Source organism: Natrix helvetica (assembly GCF_964273705.1).
Source record: "Natrix helvetica genome assembly, chromosome: 2".
Lineage (NCBI taxonomy): Eukaryota > Metazoa > Chordata > Lepidosauria > Squamata > Natricidae > Natrix > Natrix helvetica.
This window is the reverse complement of record NC_138552.1, coordinates 159,112,253-159,133,847: the sequence shown is the minus strand read 5'-3', so window position 1 is coordinate 159,133,847 and position 21,595 is coordinate 159,112,253. Positions and strand designations below refer to the sequence as shown.

General features: G+C 37.6%; 1 protein-coding gene across 1 annotated transcript in view; it reads left to right on the top strand.

Annotated features, from left to right (window-relative positions):
- The window catches only part of CSMD1 (CUB and Sushi multiple domains 1), a gene marked incomplete at its 5' end in the record, with an annotated part of 1,188,747 nt that overhangs the window by 988,182 nt on the left and 178,970 nt on the right, over positions 1-21,595 (top strand). Inside the window, 2 exons of the mRNA XM_081942958.1 lie at positions 7,672-7,863; positions 16,954-17,080. Coding sequence (XP_081799084.1) covers positions 7,672-7,863; positions 16,954-17,080 — 319 coding nt within the window. The remainder of the gene's footprint in view (positions 1-7,671; positions 7,864-16,953; positions 17,081-21,595) is intronic.

The window sequence follows — 21,595 nt, the reverse complement described above, 5'->3', positions numbered from 1 at the left end:
CACTCCCCAACCTCTCTTAAAAATCAGCTGTACCCCATTGGAGATTTCCTATCTTCAACTGCTTCTAGTCTAACTAGTTAACGATTCTTTTCTTTACAGATAAGGTATGTCAGCTGAATGGTTATGTTTTTAGTTCATTTTTTTTAATGTAAACTAGCTGATAACCTGGCATTGCCCGGGTATTTATTTATAGGGGACCAAATTGTTAGATCGGGCAATGGCAAGGCAGACACTGGCTCAACGTAGCAACAGCTCTTTATTCAGACAGACAAGTATGTACAATCCAGCAACTGTTCGTTCTGACAGCAACCCTTTTATAGGGAGCTGTCAGACCTCTTAGTCAATCAGATTAAACCTTTGTTCCCACCGGAACAGAGGACCAGAGTGGAAACTCTGGTAGCTAGTGTTAATATCTAATGCAAATGTAATTTCTAATGTTGGATTTTCTTCCTTATCAGAGGGAGCCCCCTGTGGAGTATTGTCAAGCCATTACCATGGCAACTCCACTGCACTGTACAGAGAAGCCATTTTACGGTAGTATAGTAGAAGCCATTTAAAGGCGCAACAGGCTGTATCTTAACAGAACACATACCCTGAGGGGTGTTAGGGGTGTCTTACCTATTTGTCTCCAGAGAGTAAGTCATCTGTGTACCAAGTTTGGTTGAAATTGCTCAAGGCATTCCAGAGTTATGCTGGAACATACACATACACACAAACACACTTACATTTTTATATAGATAGATAAGATATTAACATCCACAGAGTAGAGAAATTTTAGAGAAACCTATGGAAGTAAAACCAATGTAATGATCTATTAAGTCCAATGCTTTCAATTAGTTTTTAAATTCAGCTACAGTATTCATTTTGCTGTTGCTTGATATACTACTGCATTCTAGAGCATGATAGTGTTGTCTTGAATTTGGAGTGTGCACTAAAAATTAATGTTCCCTCCCTTACTGGAAAAGCTTAACTAGCTCACAATATGTCATGTTTCTCTATATATGAGAGTAATAAGCAAATGAGGGTTTTTCCCTCTCCTTTTAACAGTTACATTATGTTTATTTACAATTTTTATTTCCCCCCATAGTATTGAAGTGCTAAATCATTTTGGAGAGCTGGTTGTTAACTTATGATAACTAAGAAGTAAACTATGTACACCTAAGTATTAATGACATTTCAAAAGACAAAACATACCACAAGGAAAACGTGTAAAACATGGTGTCACCCAGGGGTGAGTTCCTGAACTGGTTAGTACCGGTTTGCTGAGCGCACACTTTGTGCATCTTCTGCTCACTTCGCTCACACAAGTGCCAGTTGCACGTTGCTTGCACATGCACATTTGACTAAAAAGAAACTTCTGCATGTGCAGAAACATGCCAGCAATGGCAAAAGACACCAGAGAACTGTTTTGGGGACCGGTCCATCTTGGGTCGCTGTCTGTTCTGCGACCCAGGCAAAAATACCACTGAACCAGGCAGAACTGGGAGCAACCCACCTCTGGTGTCACCATATTTATGGAGTTTGCCTTGTTGTACCTTATTATTTTTATTTTTGAAAATAGAGAAAGATATAAACATTGTGCATATTCTATAACATCCATTGTTATTAAAGCACATAGACACAAACATAGACACACTCAGGATTTCTATGTAAAATACAAACATATTGGAACAAAAAATAAAATGTGTATTTCTTCAATATTATTTCCAAATTTGAAGTAAAGTCAAGGTTACATATGCCGCTGCAGAGTTCTTGGGTTTGTGCGTATATGTCTTAATAATTGCATGAGTATTTTGTTTGCGCTGATTCAGAATTAGGGTTAGATGAGTTGATAACAGGAAACTTGTGAAATGATGCATGGATTGAGCCAACATGTATTGGTCTATCTAGAGGCTAATTTAAACAATTGGACAATTTTCTTCTTGAGAGATTATATGACCAGGCAATATCCTTTTAAGAGGTGCTTTCGCATTTTTGTATTTGGTCCACATTCATTCAGCATCATTTTTTTCTTGACCTTTTCTTCCTGTTTTACTGCATGCCTTTTTAAAGTACACTCTTTCCAACGCATCTGACTTCCCTTTATGTTTCTCCTCATTACCCAGTTCTCTTTGACAGAGAATGTCAATTTCTCTGACATCTACAGATGTATATGTACGTATATGTATGCTTTAATTAAAAACTTTTTTTGAGGTCATTTCCTTTCCCCCTGTCATAAGTTGGCTTGGTTAGAATGAAAGACTATGATAACACCTTTGTACTAATAAACACTTTAGAAAGAGAATAGGGAAAGAGTTAATAGGGAAAGAGTCAATAGGGAAAGAGTCAATCAGATGCCATATCTGGACTTTTCTAAGGGCTCAAAAGTAATTGATCTCCTCTGCCGCTGCTGCCTCTTCCCATGGCACAATTTGTTCTTACCACAAACATTTCCATCAGATGGTTTCCTAACCAGAATAGCAGAAGATACTAATACTAGTGACTAGGACATAAATAGAAAGCAACTATGGTTACAAATCAGCATTTAGGAGTTTTTAAAATCCTGGGATGAGATGTGAATATAAAGAAAACTGATATCACATTCATAGCATTGTGAGCTATCTTTAAATTATGAATATGAACCTCAGTTTCAGCAGCAGCTGTAGCAAACTGCAGATAATACCTAAATGATGCCATGCAATACAAATTTATTTATTTATTTATTATTCACACTTATAGACCGCCCCCTCTCCCGGAGAGGACTCGGGGCGGTGTACAGTCACTAAAATACATTGTAAAATATGATGCTTTTTGTTCTTGTGATGTAGCATCTTTCAAAAGTACATACTGTATCTTGTAGCGTTTGTGTGATGAGCTCAAGAACATGTTATCATTTGTCTCATGTCTGCCACCTCGCGCCCTGGGCCTCCCAGGATGCCCTATCTGATTTGCTACGCCTACATTTTATTTGAAGTTTGAAAGTGGGAACACAGAATGCAGGAAATTTGGCCAACCACGATTGCAATAATGCTATTTAAGGTGGTCAGCATTTTGGAATTTAAAATACAGTCCTCTGTACATATACCTCTGAACAAGGTTACTGTCTTGTTAAGAGACATCTCTTTTCTGAAAAGTAAATCCATCATTTTTATTATTATTCCTTTTCTACAGCAGAGCAAAACTGCAAAGGCATGCAAGTCTATGACTGCAGTTTTAGCCCTGTGAGCACTTGATTTATATTAAATCTTTTAAACATAGGTGTGCTAAGTGATCATATTTTTCCTCTTAACAAATTTGACATGGTGTTAAATATAACACTTTGGGCCTGCAGTATATCACTGCCTATATATTGGAATATGTTCAGCATTTATCACAAAAAACCATGTGTGATCATGCTAGGAGCAACCTATCTGACTTCCTTCTAATTTATTTTGTGATTGATATCTGTTGCTGAGATTCACTGGCAAGTTTAGACTGCAGAAATTTAAATCACAGATCACATATTCAGAAATACTCATTTAGTTTCAGAAGTTGTATTTGGCTACAATCCAAATAAGAATATACAGTGATCCTTAGGTGCTGCAGTGCTTTTAACTTTTGAAAGAGTTAACTTTGCTGTGCTACAATGAAATTTATTCAAATCTTTTTTTCCCCTCTTTTCTACCACCCCTGGGTTTTAGAAATTTCTGATGTGGTGTGGAAAAATTAACGTTGTTAATAATTGAACATTTTGAACTGCCTGAATATATGAAAACTCAAGTTGGGTAAATTTACCCTTAAATGGAAACTCGGCAACTTGGCAGGGGGGCAGAGGTCGACCTCGAGGCCGCTCACTTGTTGGGTGCCACAAGAGTCGGTCCTCTCGCCTCTGAAGCCACTGGGCAAGATCATTCGTGGGTTTGGGGTAGATTACCATCTGTACGTGGATGACACCCAGTTGTACATCTCTACCTCAAACCACCCCAACGATGCCGTCGAAGTGATGTCCCGGTGTCTGGAAGCCATACGGATCTGGATGGGAAGTAACAGACTCAAGCTCAACCCATCCAAGACTGAGTGGCTGTGGCTACCAGCACCCCGGTTCAACCAGCTGATTCCATCACTGGCCATTGGGGGCGAACATCTGGCCCCCGTGGATCGGGTATGCAATTTGGGCATCCTCCTAGATGCCCGGCTGTCAATGGACGACCATGTGACAGCCGTGGCAAGGGGGGCATTTCACCAGGTTCGCCTGGTGCGCCAATTGGACCGGAATGCCCTTCGCACAGTCACCCATGCGCTTGTGACGTCCCGGCTAGACTACTGCAACACTCTCTACATGGGGCTCCCCTTGAGATGCACCCGAAGACTGCAGTTGGTTCAGAATGCGGCCGCATGGGCAGTTTCGGGAGTTGTTAGATACTCCCACGTAACACCTCTCTTGTGCGGGCTGCACTGGCTGCCTGTGGCTTTTCGGGTGCGTTTCAAGGTGTTGATTATCATCTTCAAAGTGCTCCATGGCACAGGACCTAGTTATTTGCGGGATCGTATCCTGCCCCACACATCCCTGCGGCCAATCCGCTCACACAGAGAGAGACTCCTCCGGGTGCCGTCCACTAGGCTGTGCCAGCGGGCGACACCCAGGGGAAGGGCTTCTCTGTGATGGGCCCGACCCTCTGGAATGACCTTCCCCCTGACATTAGAATGACCACGGACCTCCGCTCTTTCCGCCAGAAGCTCAAAACTCACCTGTTTCATCTAGCCGGCCTGGCCTAATTCCAGCTTTCCCACCTCAGTTTGTATTTTTAAATTTTACGGTTTGGTTTTAAGGTTAAGTTTTCAATTTTTATAAACTTGTACAGGGGTCTATTTAATCCGATTTTAATTATATTTATTATCGATTGTATGGTTTTAATTTGGTACCTGTACACCGCCCCGAGTCCCTTCGGGGAGAGGGGGCGGTCTAGAAGTCTAATAAACTAAACTAACTAAACTAAACTAAAATTGTTTGTTAAATATTTAACTTTGCAACAAATCCTAATAGACGAAGTATATAATAGATGAAATATATAATACAAGGAAAAGGCAACTAGTTACATATTCAAAAATACCCAATTATGGATGAATGTTCATAGTTACTGCAGAATCTGTGATTTTCAAAAATATTTAAATCTTTTTAAATTCAAATTTAAAAGTTAGAGGTTTTGGCAAAAGTCTTCATTGGACAAAGTGAGTAAAATATAGCAAAATCATACATATCATGGCTGTGGATGCTTCAAAAATGATAGGAGATAAATACTTCTAACCTTTCACAAAACAGCACTTTCTAGTCATTAAAACATTATCTTTTATTAAGCTTTCTGCACAAGATTGGGGGGGGGGGGAATCCACCATTTGAAGAAAGTTTTTTTTTTAAAAAAAAATTGTGGTTGCTTTAATTCTGATTCTAGCAAATTAATTGCTGTTTTTGGCATGGTCCCTGGCCTACCCACAGGATGGATAAAAATCAATGATTTTTAAAAGATAATTTTTAAAAATCAGATTTTTAAAAGTTTAAACTGGATTTTTTTAAAATCAAATTTATTTTAATAAAATGCTTTTGGAGTAAAATGTATTTAAAGATAATTTTCTATGTAAGATATATTAATAATTTAGTTTATTTAGCATGAAATGGAGCTTAGTTATGTAGCATAAGGTTATATATTCTGCAATATTGGGACTGTCGGTGAGTCAACAGCAGGTCAGAGGAGGAGCTGCTGCAGGACAGTGATGACAGTTGCTCTTTAAAAATTATGATTTAAATCAAGTTGATTTAAATCAAGCCTTTTTACCAGTGATTTAAATCATGACTTGATTTAAAACAAATCCACCCTTCCTATCCCTTTTCTCATTTCTTTATAAAAGAAATAAGATGGCAGGAGGGTAAAACCAGTAATTTCTTAATAGCAGAATACTCCTTCTAAAATAAGATCTGTTTCCAGATTTGCCATGTGATACCTGAATATGCTATCAGTTTTAAGCCCTCCAAAAGGACCATACAATTGTAGAATTGCCTGCATAAGTTGCATGAAAAAAAGAAAACACAAATAGCTATTCTTTTTTTTTCCTTTTTCGATTCTCCCACATACAACCCATTGTACGTTGATAGTTCATTTGGAATTTTGAAGATATTTGAATTAGGGTTTATGAGTTTCAGGGGGAAGGGCGGAATAAACTGAAATCAGAGAAAAGAATTTTGTGCTAGAGGAACTACTGCTGATATTTATCATCCGCCCGCCCCCCTCTGAGTTTGGGTTTTTATCCTCTTTGATTGCAGCACTGTGCAAAACAGTACAGTTCTTTGAGAAAGACCCCCATGGATCCCTTCCTCATTATCCAAAGATGTTGCTTTTTTTATAACACACATACACACACCAACACAGGCACAAATACAAATACAGGCATCTGAAGAGAGGCTTCTTTTATTGATATCTTTTCTACAAATGAATTACTTCAAAGAGCATTGGTCATCCTACACAATTAATAGGAGATGAGATCTTTCATATTTTAACTTTCTATATGTATATTTCTGCACTTGTGGATTAGAAGAAAGTACCATTGAACAAAAATAACATTGAAAGTGCTACCCAATAATAGAATAATGAAAGGAAAAGGTTTCTTGGATAGAAATGGATGTCATATCACCAAATAACAAAATTCATTTTTATTCTTTCTTATCAGATATTTTTTATTTATTAGTGTTTTTTATCCTGCCTTCATTATTTTTAGAAATAATTCAAGATGGAAAATATACCCAATACTCTTTCCTTTTCTTATTTTCCCCATAACAATCTTGCTGAGGGAGAGTGACTGGCCCAAAGTCATCCAGTTGGCTTTCATGCTTAAGGCAGGACTAGAAGTCTTGGTTTCCTGGTTTCTAGACTGGTATCGTAACCACTGGACCAATGCACTCATGCATGCATATATATGTATATAAGTGTATGTATATATGCACACATACAAATATACAATATAGACTGTCAAATTTGATGGACTTGTACTACCTTTAAAACTAGCATTCCTACATGCATGACATCACATCCTGATGAAAAACGATAGTAGCGTGTAATGTTTACATATGTTTTATTTATTGTTACACATCCCTACATCACTCCGTAGTCTACCTGGCTATCCATGATCCCTTATAAAAAAATCTCCATGAGATGAGTTCCCTCATTATGTCTTTTCTTAGAATTTGATTGAAGAGTGGGAAGCCAGGAAAACTACAGACACTGGTTTGTAGAATGATACACCTATTCTTCATTTTGTTTTGTCTAAGGTAGGTATTAGAATCTTATAACCAAGCATGAGTTTTCATGTTGTATTCTCCTCTTATAATAGTTTGAAAACAAATTTAAGCCATAAAGGTGAGGAGAAACACAAACTCCACTTTGATATTTTCATTTTAAGATTTTTGGTATTTAGTTGTGCCACTGTTAAAAAAAAACCAGCAAGCAAGCATTAAAAATTGCACCATAACAGAAGCTAGAATATAGTTCCATTCCTAAAACAAAAATGCTGATGTTTGTTATGTGGTTCCTTTTTTTATAAAGTAGCTTCATAATTACCTAAATGTATTAGAAAACCTGCTTAGTTGTTTGTAGCAAACAAAACTAGCAAATATATAACTCAATATGTAAAGATATTTGTAATTGTTTTTTTCCCCCTTGACAGGCTTTGATTTAGTGAAATGTGAAGATCCTGGAACACCAAACTATGGCTACAGAATCCGTGATGAAGGGCACTATACAGAAACAGTGGTTTTATACAGTTGTAATCCAGGCTACACAATGCATGGTAGTAATATTATTACCTGTTTAAGTGGCGATCGAAGAGTTTGGGACAAGCCCTTACCTACTTGTATAGGTAGGTAATAACAGAAATTCACAATATAAATTTGGCTCTGGTTTATAGATCAATATTACAGTTTTCATAATATTTGAAATAGCATATAATTTGTCTCAGTTTCTTAAATTTGATTTGGTATCTATACTGAAATTAGAGAGGCGTGAACTATTTCATAAAAAATTATGTTGGTTTTTGTTGAATCTCCTTTGTCATTTCTTGAAATTCACTCATACTTTATCTTAATAAAGATAAAGTTCATTGAATTTCATTGTAGGAAAATGTGTCTTAACTGATATGTTACTTAGCTTGAACTTTGCTTTACTAAAATGAAGTAAAATTTAAAGATGTATATATTTAACTGACAATTTTTATCTAAAGTTTTTGTTCAAATTTCACACATCAAAACTACTTATGTTTTCTATAAGCAATAATCCCTACATATTGAGAAAAAATTCAAGAACACAAGCTACTTCTACCCAACACTTTCAGCTACAGAAAACATTTCTTTTCTTGGTATTAATGCATGGCTAATATAATACTTACAGAATGAGAAATTATCAGACAAGTGTAACAAAACCCAACATTTTTTATCACACCTTTCATTTGACATTGACTTTTACAAGTCCCTAAATTTAGTTTAGAAGTTTACTGTCAATTCCCCTGAAAGGTAAGGATCTCATTTATAAGGTAGGAACAGATAGTCACTATAGAAAATTTTCTGTAATCCTGAACTCTACGAGATCCTAATTTTTCCTAATCTAAATTCATTAATTGGACTTATTTTAGTATTTCCTCTTTTCTTTTAATTTTTTGAAACTCAGAGTATTTTGCAACAAAAAAAGTGTCTGAGGACCCACAACAAGTTATCCAAACAAGTTGTTTGATATTGGCTTCACATATTGCATAAATCCAGCCAGTGATATTTAGAAACTATTATGTGTGACTCGAATGAATTCATTTTTAAAAATAAACCTATTTAAAGCTTTGCTTAGTACAATACATGACTACCAATCTGTGTGCAGTTAGTAGAAAACTTGGTGAGTGCATAAAGACTAATTTGAGCCTCTGTTGCTTTGCTAACTTTAAAAGGGAGTTTTTAAATTTGTGAATGTTTGATCTGACCTCTATATATTTGGATTGAGATTGGGAAAGATATGCAGAAATGGATGTATCAAACCTTAAGTACATGTATACAGGAAGAAATAACTCAATTGTGATCTAAATATTCAATACGTCTCCAAACACTTAGAGATTGAGAAAAAAACAGACAGTAGAGGAGGGCATATATAATTTAATAGGCATGACTGAATCTTGGTTGGAAAAATTTATGAGTGGAATGAAGAGTTGAAATCCAATAGTTATTTAAAAAGAATAAAACAGATAAATGAGAACTGCATTATATTTGGAAGGAAAAACTGGAAATCTCTATTGATATCCAAGAATTTGAGCATAAGGGTTTAGTTAAGAGTTCCTCTCTGAGGGAGAAGTGTGAAAAATAAATAAATACATAAAATTAAAAAAGGAAAACAGCAACAATATTATTCTGGGCATATACTATAGAATATCAAGTCCCTGTGAATCATACTTCTAAGGGAGAAGAGTAAAAATGGAAAATTGGGTCCTCAAAATTCCTTGGTGTTTTTGCTGTGTCATTTTCTAGAAAGTTAAGAAAAAGGCAAGGGAATCAGAACTCCTATAACTGTTTTAAACAATTTATTATTATTTATTTATTATTAGCGTTTATATACCGCCCCCTCTCCCGAAAGGGACTCGGGGCGGTGTACAGTCCGTATTAAAATACAATAGATTAAAACGTAGAAATAACTATATAAATACATGTATAAGAGGAGGGTAAAATATGCCAAACTGTACAGCTAATAAATAAATCAATACAAAAGTTTAAAATATCAAGTTAAATTTAAAACAATATCCCTCTAAAAACCAGTAAGAATGTGTATGCCAGGAGGTAAACGTTAAAATTATGCCAAACCAGCCAGTCGGAACAGGTGTGTTTTCAGTTTCTGTCGGAAGGAGCGGAGGTCAGTAGTGATTCTAATATCGGGGGGGAGGTCATTCCAGAGGGTTGGGCCCATCACAGAGAAGGCCCTACTCCTTGGTGTCACCCGTTGGCATTGCCTCGTGGACGGCACCAGGAGAAGGCCCTCCCTGTGAGAGCGGATTGGCCGCAGGGATGTATGTGGGAGGATGCGATCCCGCAGGTAACTAGGCCAATAAAGAAAAGCTAGCTGAAGAGATAAAAGCAATGGAAACTTTGGGAAGAAGTAACTATGTCGTATTGGGATTCAAAATCACTACAGAAAGAGAAATTGGAATACAATTTACATGTGTCCTAGATTTTAAGGGAACCATTTTCAGTAAGCCTAGGCCAGATTTTATGGCAATAATCCTGAAGACAAAGCACAGGAGATTTGGGAGATTCTCAAAGATACTGGAAGTACAATCACACACCAAATAGGAGGTGGTTTAGAAAATATCTGTAAATGCACAATGATTTTTTGATGGAGCTAAGAGTTAAAAGGCAGAAGTTGGATATAATCATCAGAGAGTTTTATCAGTAAGTACATAATATCTGCAGGAAGAACAGTAAAAAAGTTGAGGCAGAAAAGAAACTAGGGTTTATAAGGGAACCTAAAACAACAAAGATGAAACCCTATGAGAAACATTTGAAAGAAGCGGAAATGTTTAGCCCAGAGAAGAGAAGACTGTGGAGATAGGATACCCATCTTTAAATATCAGAAAAATGTGGCACAGAATATTGAGTAGAATTGTTTAGTTACTCCTAAAGACTGGGGGGGGGGGGGGGAAGCAATGGTTCAAAAATACAGATAAATGGATTTTGGTTGAATGTCTGTAAATTTTTCCTAATGGAACAGACTGTTTTAACAGGTAGTAGATTCCTTCTCTATTCAAATACAGGCTGAATTGTGTAGTTTTCACATTTTCAGTGTGCGGAGAACCGGTGGTTATGTGAACCCCACCTCTGATGCATGCGCGCGCGGGCACACACACACACACACACACACACACACACACACATGCACAGACATTTTATACATACATACATATATTTACAGCTATAGAGCCTCTTGCAGGGAAACAGTTGGCCTGGAGTTCAGAAGAGATAAGCAGAGAACTGCAGAAAAAAATACATGTATAGTCAGTTTTTATAGTCAGATTACATTAGAAAGGTAAATTTTAAACCCTCTTTAAAACAGGAAAGGGCCAATTTCAGCTCTAACTACAATTTATTTTACAATATGGACCTTATTCAGAATCAATTTCATGTCTGATAGATTCATGGCAGGATCTAAGGAAGGAGCCACATTTTAGATATAAGGCTGAAGTATAAATATTTGAGCCTAAGTTATGTAGACTTTATATATCAAATTGAGTACCTGGAGTACCTTAAATTGGGCTTGGAAAACAGTTGTAGATATCACAACATAATGATTATAAGGTGCAGCTTGCCAATCATTCTGCAGCATTTTGGCCGAAATACATTTTTTTTTTTTTTTGAGAATGACATTACCAAGTATGTTTCACCAAATCCAGGTCCCTTTCTTCCAGATAAGAATGTAACTAATTAGCCAAATTTGATGAAAAGCTTTCTTTGCCAGTGTTATTATGTGGCTATTTAATACCAGTTCTGGATCCAGGAAGGCCACAGGCCTTCTTTTAACAATTGTTAATAGTTTTTTGTAGGCTTTAACTTGACTGAAATCTATAACTACATCTTTAAAGCAATATTTTTATACACTTGCTCTTAAAGTATAATTATTTCTAAATAAACATAACTAAAAAAATAGCAAGAGTAAAGAGTAGTCTGCAAGCAAAGTTTAGTGAGAAAGTTTAAGTTGATTAGGTGCTCTCAGGTCAGTCATCTTAGTAACTACATGGACAATTTCTCACCATTTTGACTTGTCTCCATTAACAACCTGTAGCTCTTCCAAGGACAGTCCTCTAATTTGTTTGATCTCATCCATCTCACTTATCAATTGCCTTCCCCTACTTCTCCTTCCCTCAATCTTGCCAAGCACAGTCAATTTTTTTCTAGTTCATTATTCATTCTCATCACAAATCTAAAGTGTGTGAGTTTCTGCTGTCTGATTATTGCCTTGAGGGAGCAGTGAATCTTTATTTGATCCAGGATGAATTACCAGTTCTTCTTGCAGTCTGTGGTACTCTTAATAACTTAACTCCAAATCCATATTTGAAGGCATTTATCTTTTCTCATTCTTTTTCAGTGTCTACCCTTCCCACCCATACATTACCATGAAGAATATCCATTACCTTAAGCTATTCTGATCTTTATTGTCATGGAAATAATCTTACCATTCATAAGGCTGTTGAACATCATTATTATTTTCTTCTTTAGGATTAATGTCCAACTTTAGTATTCAATTCAAAATAATAGGATCCTCATTTTTTGCCAAGAACTATAAGTATATGTCTAGTATTACCTTTACCTTGTTGGTTTTTACTAGCCAGAATTTTTTTTAAAAAAATGTACTTTGATAACAAGTGATTCTTATTTTTGGCTTACAAAATGATGCTGACTGAAACTAAAGTTGTTGTGGTTTAGCCTTCTGTTTTAATTTTTGCTATCATCACTTGAATCTTACATTTATATTAATATAATTGTTACAAAATTTAAACAGATTTAGAGAAAATACAAATACTTATCACCCTTTTCCTACTTGGAAACACTGTTCCAAATTGTTCATTGTAAATATTCTTCAGAAGAATTATGAAATATATAGGCATGACTATTAATATATTCCATATTCTGGGATGATCTACACAATAGAACAGCTTATTTTGGTAAATTAAGTGAAGGTAAACCTCATGCTGAAAGCCAGTTTGATGTAGTGATTAAGGCTTCAGATTAAAAACTGGAAAATCATGAGGTCTAGTCCGGCTGTAGGCACAAAGCCAGCTGGATGACCTTGGGCCAGTCGCTTTCTCTCAATCCTAGGAAGGAAACAATGGCAAACCACTTTTAAAAAACCTTGTGAAGAATGCAGGGATTTGTCTAAGCATGAATTGGAAATGATTAAATGGAAGAAATAAAGCATGCTATACTATGCTATGTTATTATTTTTTATATTACTTTTATCAATATTTACTCTTTGGTTTAATGATACACTTCCTTTTCTGAATCTTCCTGTTCATTTGATCCATGTATGGCTCTCTTCTTCTTTATAAGAACTGAAGCAAACTTCTGTTTATTATTTTTTTTTCTGAGGAATTAGATTAGGACAGCGATGGCGAACCTTTTTTGGCTCGCGTGCCACAAGTGGGGGGAGCTCAGGGGGGTCGTGTGCAGGCGTGCCACACCCATAATGCAACGCGTGACCCCCCCAGTGCGCATGCGTGCTTAACCCCCCATTTTTACATGCTTTTTTCGTCCTCCCCAGGGTCCAGAGGCTTTATAGGAGCCTGGGGAGGGCAAAAAGAGCCCCCCTCTCCCCTTCCTGAGGCCCTCTGGAGGCTTCAGTGACTGTCCGGAGGCTTCCCTGAAGCCTTTGGAGTGCTTAAAACCACCCTCCGAGCAAACCAGAAGTGACTTGCTCGGAGCCTCCGGATGGTCCCTGAAGCCTTCAGAACAAACCAGAAGTCACTTCTGGTTTGCTCGGAGGGTGGTTTTAAGCGCTCCGAAGGCGTCAGGGAAGCCTCCAGACGGTCCCTGAAGCCTTCGGAATGCTTAAAACCACCCTCCGAGCAACCCGGAAGTCACTTCCTGTTTGCTCGGAGGGTGGTTTTAAGCGGTCCGAAGGCATCAGGGAAGCCTCCGGATGGTCCCTGAAGCCTTCGGAGGGCCTCCGGGGGGGGGAGGCTCTTTTCGCCCTCCCCAGGTTCCTATAAAGCCTCTGGAGCCTGGGGAGGGCGAAAAATGGCTTTTAAAAAGGTGAACTCAGCTGGCCAGTGCACGCATGCGCGCTAGCCAGCTGACAGGACAGCGCCTCGCGTGCCCTGACAAATGGCTCCACGTGCCACTTGTGGCACGCGTGCCATAGGTTCGCCATCACGGGATTAGGAGAATTTCCCTATTCTCTCGCAGCCTCCTCCTTCAGTATAACATACCAGTCTTTTCTAATATTTATAAACTTTAAATTCATTTATCTTGACAGAGAGTTGTTAGTATTTTGACACTTCATATATACATTTTCATGAGTATTTCACCTGTAGCAAGTGCTTTCCAATCTATTTGTTGTTGTACCTTTGTGCCTCACTCCCTAGTGGAATGAGTTACTCAAAATATTTACTTTCCACAAATGTATCATTTATTTGATATTTAATTGATTAATTATGTGCCATTAAGATGGTGTCAACCCTTAATGACCACGGAATTGATTTTTTCCAGGACATGTATTCTATGATATCTTTTGTAAAAGTTTTCACTGTAGTTTATTCGTCTTCCTTTAACTTTTCTTTGTTGTATTTTTTTTCTGTGGTTATGTTAAGTATCACAACCTTTCTTTATCTTTAAAACAACTCTTACCTTTCTTTTCTTATTATTTTCCTATATAGTATGTGATATTCTTGATTGAGATGCCTTTTGTAATCCTTTCCTGCTGTATTATGAAAGATTGCATTCAATTATTCTATGCTTTTGTTGTTGCCCAAGGCTTTTATCTAATATTTTGCTTTGACTTTCGTAATAGTTTGCTTTGAAACTCAGTTTGATCTTTCAGGTTTGAAATGGTAAGAATACTCCAAAGTATCTTTTGCTTAAGTTAAAAACAATGCATCTGTTTCCTATATTGATCTTTTGATTATACGTCTAGATCCAATCTTCCCAGAATATCTATTATATTTCATATTCTGATTTTAATCAGTTTATTTGTTATTATAATTTATGTTTTGTTCAACAATCTGCACCTAAAAGTGTCCTCCTGATAGCACCTTTCTATTTTCTATTGCATCATTGCATCTAGATCTATTTGAGAAAGTTTGCTCAATAACTAGAGGAAGGCTTCTAACCTCAGTGAATCTCATTACAGGTAGTACTCAGTTAACAACCACTTGTATAACAACCATTTGACGTTATGACAGAGCTGAGTGAATGGTACATACAACTGGTCCTCAAAGTTCTAGCCATCCCACCATCCTTGCAGTTATGTGACTGAGATTTGGGTGCTTGGCATCCAGCTTCCGCTTATGAGGTGTCTCATAAGCAGTGTCTCATGGTCAAATTATTGCCATTTATGACCTTCCCTGAAGGCTCCCACAAGTCAAAGGGCAAGCCAGCAGGAAAAGTCACAAATAGCTCAGGTAAGTCTCCTAAACCTGGTAGCAGCTACCTCAAGCCACTTCTACCTGTGCCATGCCATACCAGCCAATTACATACTTTCGTACTACCTCCCCTACTCCGCACTAGCCACCCAATTCTTGTCACACCATACCAGGCTATCACATTCTTGTATGCCTTCCCCTGCTCCACAAATACCGCACCAAGTCTCCCTTAGCTCGCACTGCGCTAGACACTCATATGCCCTTGCACACCCTCTGACCTGCCTGCCAGCCTGCTCACAAGCTGCTTCGCACTGACAACTCACTGCTGATTTGCCCACTGAATGTTTGTTTGTTGGTAGCTGGCAAAAAGTTGTGAGGAGATCATCACTTAATTACCTAATAAACTTACTTAATGATGGCAATGAGAACTGCTGGGATTGCCATCACTAAGCAACTCAGTCACATGGTGTGTTTTACAATTTATTTGGTTAGTGACAGAAATTCTGGTCCACCATTAATTGAGCACTACCTGTATCTGCCTTTCATTAGTTTGAACAATGTTTTTTACAACTTATTTAGCAACAATACAAAATTGAATTTTCATTTGTCATCTATTGGGTTTGATTTAGAAGTTTGTTCTCCTGTATGAGTTAGTTTCTTCATGTCTGCAGAGTAGCACCTGTACTTAACTTGGATCAGTGGTGGGATTCAAATAATTTAACAACTTGTTCTCTGCCCTAATAATTTCTTCCAACAACCAGTTCATCACACTGCTTAGAAAGTTAACAACCCGTTCTCCCAAAGTGGTACGAAATGGCTGAATCCCACCACTGACTTGGATGTTATGTTAGTCCATATTTTCCATTTTTATCATATCAAGACATTCCAAGAGCTCCTGCACCAGAGCTTCAACTCCCATAATGAGAATCAGTGTCAGAATGATTTCAATTACCAAACCCACATAATATCAAGTAAAAAATCCTTTGAGAAGTAAAAAGAAAAATAAATAAAGTGTCCTTCAAGTCCATTCAGCATATTACCACCTTTTCTTGGGGCAATATGCTGAATGTGCTAAATAATTTTATTGGCAGCAATTTGGAATTCTTTTGCTATTGCCTTTTTCTGAGAAGTTTTGATTTGTTTTTGTTGTTGAATTTTTTTACCTAGTATTTAATTCTGATATTTCCTGGTCTTCCATCCAGATACTATTTTTTTCTAATCTAATATCCAAAAACCATAACAAATGTGCTTAAGAAGAAGAAATCAGAAGCCTTCTACTGGTAGTGCTTGTAAGAATGAAAAGTGGCAAGTAGATAGAACTCTGCAACCATGCTTGTGGCATCTTTTATGATTAAAAAATTGCTTCCTTACAGTTTGAACTCATATTGAACCCATATTATTTGAACTTTGAATTCATGTTATTAGTATATCAAAATCCTGTCATGTAATTTTCATAGCAGGGAAGCTACCAGGTTGAACTTTTGCAGTGAATTCAGCATCTAGAAGAAATAGCCAGAACTTGGAAGCCAAGCCAGATCACACTAGTCTAATACTTGGATGAGGGAACCTCAGGGCAATTCCAGGGCTATTGGATATTCCATAGGCTGTGAAGCTCATAAAACATCCTTAAAGAAGACAAGGACACAAGAGTGTTTTCAGAACACAAGAGTCAAGTTCACACCAATACTGTCTTTATATTTCACACATATTCTCTCTTCACAGTCACAGAATGTTGGGAGGAGATATGGAGACTGTTGAACCAACTATGATACATAATTGCAATATCAAATATTTTATAAGATAAAATCTGAATCTGTTCCCTTAAAAAAGTATTATTTCTTTTAATTTCAGCTGAATGTGGTGGACGAATTCATGCTGCTACTTCTGGTCGTATCCTTTCTCCAGGTTATCCAGCTCCATATGACAACAATCTACACTGTACTTGGATTATAGAAGCAGAACCCGGGAGAACAATTAGGTATGCATTTTTCAACCATTTGAAACATATTAACAATTAAATGTTATGTAGTTTTATGGGTAGAGCAAAATATGTGATTAATGTACATTTCCTAAATCATAGATTGATACTGATGAATATTAATGAACCTAAGAGAAGATAATTGATGTAAACATTTCTATATAGAGCCAATGTGGAATCTTGGTTTTGGAGATGAATGAGATGTGCTGACATGTGGATCAATCACATTCTCCTTAGACAAACCCATCTTATAGTGTTATTGTTTTTGGGAGAAACAGGATGAGAGGGCACTACATAGGCATCTTGAGCTCCAATACAAAAGATAATATAAAATATAAATAAATAATAAGTTATAGAATTCACATTCACATTGGAAAAGGGTCAAAAAGTGGCTAGAGGTAATAACAGGTGTTAAAATAGAATGGAAACCTGAAGTTTTTTTTATTAGGAATAATGACTGTGAAATATAAAAAAGAAATTCAGTATTTAAGATTACATATAATTACAGCGGTAAGGATTGCCTTTACCCAGAAATGGAAAAACTAATTCCAAGTGAAGATAAAATAATAAGAAAGATATGGACTGTGCTGAAATGGCAAATTAACAAAAGAAATCCAGGGAAAAGAAGAAACAGAATACTACCAGATATGGGATAAATGGTATAGGTCAGTGGTTCCCAAAGTGGGTGGTACCATCCCTCGGGGGGGGGTGACTTAGGGGGGGTGCTGAGGCAAGAGGGGTGGCAGGGGGCGCTAAGGGGACAACCTGAAGGGAACATTGTCCCAGCCACGTCTCAGGCACCTTTCTCTCTTACCACGCAAGTAAGCGAAGCCAAATTTGTTTATTTAACCTCCCGCTCCAGCCTCCCCCGCCCTACTACATTAAGATCCCTGCACTTCCCATTTCTGCTGGAAGCATGCAGGCCATGTGAGCGCGCAGGCATGCGAGGCCCCTCGATGATCTGACGGGAACCAGGAGGTGCCAAACTGTGCCCAGCCATCCTCACTCTCTTGCGGCTAAGGGTGGGAGCACCTGAGATGCCGCTGGGAGAATGTCCCTTTTGGGTTGCTGGGACAGCAAATTTCAAGGGAAAACGCAGCTGCTGGAATCAGTGCGCCTGGAACTTAATTCTCTCCAAGAAGGCTGCATTACTGGGAGCAGCAGAAGAGCAGCAGCAGGCACCACTGCCACTCCTGGTGTCCAGCAGCCTCCTCAGGAGCCTCGAGTTGTGGCTGTTTGCATGTCTCTCCCGAGCTTCTCTCGGGAGGTGAAAAGGCAGGTACCCCACTAGCAGAGCCTCTGGGTGAAAGGCTCTGAGTGAAAGATGCAGCGATGGGAGAGGCTGGCCATCCCTGAAGCCAGCTCTCGAGGAAGGAGGCAGAGATGAGGCCCAGGGCTTGCTTCCCTTCATCCTTCCTCCAAGAGCTGCAGGTGGCAGGAAAAATGAGGCTTCTTTGCCAGCTTCCCAGCTGGCATAACAGAAATTTTCACCAACTGGAAGGTATGTGTGTGTGAGAGAGAGAGTGGGGGTGAGAGAGAGAAAGAGGGAGAGAGAGAGAGAGAGAGAGTAAGAGAGAATAAAAGGTAGGAAGAGGGAGAGAGGGAGAGAGAAAAGAGAGAGACAAAGAGAGAGAAAGAAAGAAAGAGAAAGAAGGAAAGAAGGAAAAAGAAAGTAAGTGGGGGAGACAGAGACAAGAAAGAAAGAAGGAACAAAGGAAGGAAGGAAGAGAAAGGGAGAAAAGAAAGAAAGAGACACACACAAGAAAGAAAGAATGGATGGAGGAAGAAAAAGAAAGAAAGAAAGAAAGAAAGAAAGAAAGAAAGAAAGAAAGAAAGAAAGAAAGAAAGAGAGATATAGAAATGAAAGAAGGAAGGAAGAAAAAGAAAGAAAAAGAAAGAGAACTTATGATCACAATTGAGTCCAAAATTTTGGTTGCTCAGCAAGAGCATTGTTAAATGAGTTTCACCACATTTTACAAGTTGGCCACTCCCACCCAGTAATATGACTGCCAAGCCATGCCAACAAAATAGGCCACACCTACAGAATAGGTTCTAAAAAATTTAAAACAACCACTGGTATATGTGTATGTTTGTGAGGGAGAGAAAGAATAATTAAGGCCATTGATCTAAAGATGAAAAACTTTAGATAAAAGACAAAAGTGTTTATTATCCATTTTGGGTTTTTTACAAGAACATTTTTTTGTGTAAGTTTGTGATATACAATAATACAATAATACAATAGTAGAGTTGGAAGGGACCTTGGAGGTCTTCTAGTCCAACCCCCTGCCTAGGCAGGAAACCCTATACCGTTCCAGACAAATGACTATCCAACATCTTCTTAAAGACTTCCAGTGTTGGGGCATTCACAACTTCTGGAGGCAAGCTGTTCCACTGATTAATTGTTCTAACTGTCAGGAAGTTTCTCCTCAGTTCTAAGTTGCTTCTCTCCTTGATTAGTTTCCACCCATTGCTTCTTGTTCTGTCCTCAGGTGCCTTGAGAATAGCTTGGCTCCCTCTTCTTTGTGGCAACCCCTGAGATATTGGAACACTGCTATCATGTCTCCCCTAGTCCTTCTTTCTCTTAAGCTAGACATACCTAGTTCCTGCAACCGTTCTTCATATGTTTTAGTCTCCAGTCCCCTAATCATCTTTGTTGCTCTTCTCTGCACTCTTTCTAGAGTCTCCACATCTTTTTTACATCGTGGCGACCAGAACTGAATGCAGTATTCCAAGTGTGGTCTTACCAAGGCATTATAAAGTGGTATTAACACTTCACGTGATCTTGATTCTATCCCTCTGTTGATGCAGCCTAGAACTGTGTTGGCTTTTTTGGCAGCTGCTGCACACTGCTGGCTCATATTTAAATGGTTGTCCACTAGAACTCCAAGATCCCTCTCACAGTTACTACTATTTAGCACGGTACCACCTATACTGTACCTGTGCATTCTGTTTTTGTTGCCTAAATGTAGAACCTTACTCTTTTCACCATTGAATTTCATTTTATTAGATAGTGCCCAATAAGATAATCATTAAGATATCTTAATGATATCTGTTGCAGTTTTGTGCTTTGTGATAATACCTTCTGAGATTACTTCTTTCAATATCTACACAGGAATTATCATCTACTAAGAACAGTGAAGTTGTTACTAAATTTTGAGTTTACTAAGTTACTAGTTACTAAGGTTCTTGATAAATGACTATCAGACTTTGAAAACCTGGTATCACTGGATCATATTCAACAATTTTGTTGAATTAACATTAACTAAAAAGTTTTTTAAATTGGATTTTGAATAAATGTGCAATTGTTACAGTTTTGATTTTTACTGTTACTATCTTCCTTCCGTCGTGCAAACCACCCAGTCACATGACCCCCCCAGCCATGCCCACCAAGCCACACCCACAGAACCGATAGTAAAAAAAATGAATTCCACCACTGGGTGGGGGGCACTGAGGATCAGTTTGTAGCACCAAGGGGGCGGTGGACTGAAAACATTTGAGAATCACTTGTATAGATAGATGGAGGAAAGAAACAAGGATCAATGAAGGAAGACAACAAAGCCCAAAAATAGTAGTTAAGGAGAAGTAACACACACACACACACACACACACATATATATATATGTATCCAAGTGGTTCAAACTTACTAGAGGTAATCAGCCAATATAGCAGACAGAGGAGTAAGATAAGAGGGTTAAGAATGGTAAAATACAAATGAAATATAATAGAAGGGGAAACAATATAAGGCGAGCGATATCAATTGGCAATTGCTACTAGAAAGAACAGGAAGCTCCTGTTCATATTGTATTGTGTAAATATGGTGTACGTCTAAGTTTTGTGTATGTGTATTTTACATGTTTGTAAATAAAATTTAAAAAAATTGAAAAAAGAATTCACATTCAATAATTAATTTAGGATTGTGTTTCAAATCACTGTATCACTAGAGAAATTCGTAAGATTAAGCTACAGTATATAGTTAAGCAACTATATTCTTCCAGAGTCTGACCTGAGGAAGAAAAGAGAAGAGGGGATATGTGAATGCTGAATCTAATTGTAATGGTATCACTAGAAGTAAAATGCAGTGCCAGAGCTGACCAACATAATAATCTTGTTATGGTTTCTTATGCAATACATTACAACCATTATAAAGTATACTTCCACAGCAAGGAAAGTCTACATATTTCAGATGAAGGAGAGACAGAAAAGCACAGAAAGTGCTTATTGGATGTAATTTCTGAGAAATGAACAGAAAAGATACAAATTAGAAATTACTAGAAAGTTAATAAGTTGTTAAAGTTTAGCTAATATGTTTGGTGTGCAATATTTATTTAGTTAATTGAATTAATTATATTATGTTTAATTTGTATTTTTAATTCTAAATGTTACTACTGTACAGCCAGGAACTGTGATTATTTCAATAAAAGCATAACCTCCTGGAAATTTTACTGCAGATGTAATTTAAAAAAATAACGGATCACTTTTTAACAGCAGTATGGATCTGGTGGACAATTTTTTTTT